Source organism: Triticum dicoccoides, chromosome 3A (assembly GCF_002162155.2).
Source record: "Triticum dicoccoides isolate Atlit2015 ecotype Zavitan chromosome 3A, WEW_v2.0, whole genome shotgun sequence".
Classification (NCBI taxonomy): domain Eukaryota; kingdom Viridiplantae; phylum Streptophyta; class Magnoliopsida; order Poales; family Poaceae; genus Triticum; species Triticum dicoccoides.
The window spans coordinates 632601696-632607296 of NC_041384.1; the positions used below are offsets into that span (position 1 = coordinate 632601696).

General features: G+C 48.4%; 1 protein-coding gene across 1 annotated transcript; it reads right to left on the bottom strand.

Annotated features, from left to right (window-relative positions):
• Positions 1-512: 512 nt before the first annotated feature.
• Positions 513-3372, bottom strand: LOC119272387. The gene is made up of 3 exons (XM_037553889.1): positions 2914-3372; positions 1501-2779; positions 513-1139 (listed from the first exon to the last, which is right to left on the bottom strand). The coding sequence occupies exons 2-3, from the start codon at positions 2237-2239 to the stop codon at positions 838-840; spliced, it is 1041 nt and encodes a 346-aa protein (XP_037409786.1). The 5' UTR covers positions 2240-2779; positions 2914-3372; the 3' UTR covers positions 513-837.
• Between the last annotated feature and the right edge of the window lie 2229 nt (positions 3373-5601).

Sequence of the window (5601 nt, forward strand, 5' to 3'; positions counted from 1 at the left end):
ACATTAGTATTTATGTACTCCCTCCGTTCCAAATTACTTGTCTTCGATTTGACTAGATACGGATGTATCTAGCACTAAAATGAGTCTAGATACATCCGTATCTAGACAAATCTAAGACAAGTAATTCAGAACGGAGGGAGTACAACATATGAGATTATTATGCCATATCACTATATTTACTAAAAAATGATGAATAAATCACATTTTGCTATCTTTATAATTATACTTCCAGTACTGTGTCTTTTGCAGATTTTAGTCTTAAGATCATATACTATGCAAACAAAGTTATTCACTTTATGTATTATCAATAGGACTAAGATTTCTCGCAGCAACGCGCGGGGAATCATCTAGTTTTAATATGGATTACATACGAACCAAAATGCATGAACAAACACACAAACGTATATATACACATCCGATTCACAAAAAAGTTAGAACATCTTATATTTGTGAACAGAGGGAGTATCTGTGTGGGCTGCTGCACAAATGCATGCCACTACCCAATCCTCAGAACAAGCTGTCATCCTTTCCAACCAACGAACAAGTACTAAACCTTAGGTTAGGAGGCAGAAAGGGTCACCACGGGAGGAATTTGCTATGGCACCACGTTTGCTCAAGTGCCTGGGCGAGCTTGAACATGACAAAAAAGCAGAACTGGGTGCTACCTAAAGTGCTACACCTGATTGTCCTCTACATCTATTAGTAGCAACACCATTCACGTTTCAAGCAAAAAATGGCACAACCGGCAAGCAACGCATTGTCAGCGTCTCTCAGTTTGACAACATGTATATACATGACGACGGTGCAGGCCAAGAACAGCACGACTCACATAACAGATCACATAATTCCGCTGCAGTAGTCCAAGATAGCTTCATCGATGTTTTCTCTGTAAAAACGACGAATGCGGCTGGAGGGCTGAGAGGATATGTAACTGGTTAACTCTTGATCCAGGTACTCCACGAAACCAATGTCTCTGACAGGATCGAAACACCTGAAGTCAGCATCACTTTTGATGGGGCAATCCAGGTCTTTGACTGTTCCATCGGCATCCAAAGTGTAGTACTGCCCACCAGAAAAGTTCTCAGATTCATCCGGGTGGTCAATTTGAAAGTTCCCGGTAAGACATTCATGGCACCTATCTGCATTTTTGCAGATGCAGAGGATCAGAAAGATGATTCTCTGAAGGAATATGGAAAGGCAAAAACATGCCAACATATCAAGAGTATGTCTGCTAGGCCAAAGGCAACGACTGATCTGGAAGTTTAAACGCAACATTCAGGCAACACATTTGCTGCTGCGGTTAATAGACGATTTCAATTTATCTATCATGTATGCCCCAGGCAGACAAACCCCCAACAAACTAGTGAATGAAGTCATAAGACTCTTAGTTTTGTTTCAAATACGACAAAAGAACCAACCATGAGATGATCAGATGTCATGAGTAGCACTAAATAATTTCAGTACTGAAAAGAAAAAAATGATTGAATGTCAAGAGCATACCAACTTCACTTGGTGATGGCTGTACTGTACAGCACAAGGTGATGTCCTCTTCACAAAAGTCGGAGCCAGACGGAAGTGCTTCAGCAAAGAAAAACACAGGAGCTTCTCTAGCACAGTTAGGATCCTTTGGCCACGCCATAAAACTAATATGGAAAGACTGATCCATATTGAACTCATAGTGCACGGAACCAATGCCATAGATGACATGAAGCTGATAATGTGCCGCAGTTTGCTGGGCATACTTGCACAACGCTGCATCCGCTAATTCCACCCATCGATTGTACCATCTTATGAGAAGGTTCCTCCTTCTAGTGATGAGTTTAAAGGCCGCCGTGAACCGCTCTTCAAGAGGAGGGTGTGGCAGCTCATCTGGTAGTGGGGAAGGCAGCAACATGGTGGAGAGGTGCAGAATGTCAGCCGAGGAAAGCGTACGCTTGTTGTTGAGCAGTGAGACAGCGTCACGTTCCACAGAAAGCACAACGGAAGAAGCGAAGAGCGCAAGGGCCGCAGGTTTCAGATGCCGTGCTGCCTTGTCAGCCGCTTGAAAGGCGGCTTCCAGCTCCAATGCCGTCAGACGGAACGACGACAGGGCAGCACCGCGCGCGGAGGCAACAGCGGCACGGAGGTCGGCGCGGGAGAGACTGAGGTGCCAAAGGGCATCATCATCGGAGAGGCCAGGACAGAGATGGCGAAGTGAGGCAACCAATCCATCAAGTGAGCACTGAACAAGGCGGCGCATGGTACAGTTACTGATGAAGGCGGTATCTATCCGGTCACGAGGCCGGGTGTTACTTAAACCTTTTAAGTAATAAAGCGCCCCTTTTCGAAAAATCTATCCGGTCACTGGAGCGAATGGGAAAAGCAGCAGAGTACCAGACGGAATTGACGATGATGTTGTGGACAGGGTGTAGAGGGCCGTAGCAGTGACCGGCGATGAGGAGGCCACGTGAGAGGGTGGTCCAGAGATCTTCGGTGGGCAGACGGGAGATGGCGTCGAGGTAGTAGCAGCGGATCAGGCCAAGGATCCTCCTCCTCCGCAGTGTGCGAGAATCCGGTCTCTTCCGGAGCGCTGCAGACGCCTCCTCCTCCCAGGAGGAAATAGAGGCCATGGCAGGGGAAACTACCTCCTCTGCCATAGAGCGCCAACCTGCCTCACTGTCACTTTCAGCACCAGATAAACACTCGACTTCATCCAGTTGAAAGTCCCGGCCACCAAGATATTCATGACAAGTCGGGTGCACAATCATTTTGTTGTTCATCCCACAAGCACGGCAACTACCTGCGTTTACAAGAAACAATTTAGGGAGTTGCTCAACAAGAATAATATGTATCTTGAGACGCGGCAAATAATTCATGCAGGTATTTGGACATGTGAATTTCTATGATATGAAAAATGTGGAACTGGTGACATACCAATCTCGGTTGATGGATCAACCAGAACACACAAGTGGATATTGCTTTCATCACAGGGTGAAGCTGGAGCAACTGCTTCAGCGAAGAATAGCATTGGGGCGCCTGACACGACAGAACCAGAACCAGAGATCTTACGACAGGCCAAGAAATTGATGTGAAAACAGTTGTCTAATCCCTCTTTACGTAGCAGATTCACACCACAAACAGAGTGCAGAACAAAGTGCTGCCCTGATTCCAGTTTGTGCCAATGCAATGCCGCTGCCACAACCTCGAGCACTGCCTCTTCTGCGCTGTCTATGTGCCGTGGGCTGAGCATTACAGGCGCCGGGACCAGGAGGGGAGACACGAGTGCACGGGAGAGCTGCTTGATGTCCATAGGTGAAAGCGTGTGCTTAACACGCAGCAAGGAGGCGATGTCATGCTCGACGGCGGGCAACACGGACGCCAGGAACAGCGCAAGGGCCGCAGGGTCGGGGTGCCGCGCTGCCTCGGCGGCCACCTGAAAGGCGCCACGGGCCTGAGGCCGCATCGCGGCCCGTGCGCTGGACCTGCTGGTCCGGTTCGCCAGGGCGACGGCGACGGAGAGGTCGGCGTCGGCGCACAGAAGGTGCCACAGCGCGTCGCCGGCGGAGAGGGACGGGCAGAGGCGGCGGAGGCAGGCCAGCAGCCCGTCGAGGGAGCGGCGGCAGGCGCGGGCGAGGCCGTCGCCGCCGATCACGTCGACGGAGGGGCCGAGGGGGGAGGCGGCGGCGTACCAGAGGGAGCTGAGGAGGATGTTGTGGACGGGGTGGAGGGGCCCGTAGCAGTGGCCGGCGGCGAGGAGGCCGCGCGCCAGGGCGGTCCGGAGGTCGGCGGCGGGGAGCCGCGAGAGCGCGTCGAGGTAGTAGCGGTGGATTAGGGTTAGGAGGGCTCGCCTCATGGCGCCCGTGTCCGCGCGCGCCCAGGCGCGGTGCCCGTGCTCCTCCCCTTCCGCAATGGGAGGTGAGGTGAGGTGAGTGACGCGGGCAGGCCGGGGTTTTGCGCTCGGCGGTGCGGTGCGACCGAGGGTTTGCTCCGCCGGTTCGTGTCGAACCGTCGATAGGTATTCTACCACGGGCGCGTTAGCGAGCCGGATAGAGCGCACGCCATATGGGTCGGGCCCAACTTTGCGGCAGCTCGCATCCAGCGCGCGCGACGGCGCGACTGCATCTTTTCCACTTGTTTTGATTTTTTATTATTTTCGTTTCTTTTTTCTTTTTAGGTAAGATGCGGGACATATTTTGGAGATAAATGAGATGACACCTTTATTTTTAGGAAAACACTGCCCTTCAGTCGGCGGATGCAAGCACAGCGTCCGCCGCTTGCTTAGCCGTCGGATCAATCATGATCGAGCGCCCACGTTGGCCACAAGTCAGTCCCGCGACAAGTTTTTTTTTTGTAACAAGGGTCGTGTTTCATTAGATTTCCTTAACATAGGACTAGTTTTAGAATGAGAAAAAAATGATTTGATGGCGAAGATTCTTTTTCCTGCAACAGGGATCTTGTTTCAAAAAGTTTCCACAATAGACGTCTTGTTTCACAAAGATTAAAAATGGTTCGATGAAGATGGGTTTTTTTCAGCAAAAATGTCTAGTTTTAGAAACATAGTCCGAGTTGCAGAAAGCGTCGGAGGAGTGCCTCATGTTAGAGAGTGAGTGGTGAGACTTTGCAACATGAGGCATGTTTCAAAAACATAGCTCCAGTTGCAGAAAACGATGAAGGAGCGCCTGGCGTGAAAGGTCGTCGTTGTGTTGGAGTGGAGCTGGCAGCTGCTCGCCGGGCTAAGGCGGAGGAGGAGCGGCAACTCTGGCGAGCGACGGCGTGTGGCGTGTTGTCTCGGCGGACCTTTGCAACAAGGTCTTTGTTTCAAACCCCCTAAGCGCAATAAGGTAGTTGTTGCAAAGGTTCTCGACTGGCCAGGACGATAGATCGGACGGCTATTATTATAAATGTTTCTGCAACATCACTTTTGTTGCAAGGGAGGTCACGCATGTGGATAGGTGGATCGGATGGCCATCCTCGCATCCTTCCAACGGCCAGTTAGGAGGCTTTACATGTTCATGTGCTTTAAAAAGCGTTCACATGTTTTTTTATTGTGTTCCTGTAAAAAAATAAAGTGGTCAGGAGCTTAAAAACAAAAATCATGTCATTTTATAAACTTACTACTATATTATCAAGATCTTATGTACATTGAAAAGGAGCTCGAGCAAGTTTTTAAAAAATTGTTCATGCAAAATTTAAAAAGTGTCCGCGTGTTTAGAAACGTGTTCATGTAACTTTCAACAAAGTGTTCGCGTGTTATTTTTGCTATGTTCGTGCACTTTCAAAACGTGTTCGCGCGAGTTTAAATAAATGTCCATATAATTTTGGAAAGTGTGTCATTTGTGTTTTAACAATTGTTAGTATAATTTAAAAAGTATTCACACGCTCAGAAATTTGTGGGATTTTCTAAAATTGATTGCACATTTTAGAAATAAAATCATGTTGTTTTTTTAAACTCTATCATTTTCAGAAATGCACATATAAAAAGGAAGTGGGAAAAGCGAAAGTAGAAAAACTAGAAAATAAAGGTAGAAACACAGAAAAGGAAAAGTAATAGGAAGAAAGAAACTTGGAAAATTGATGAAAACCAACCTAGGAAACCCATTGAAAATCACAGAAAAACCTGAA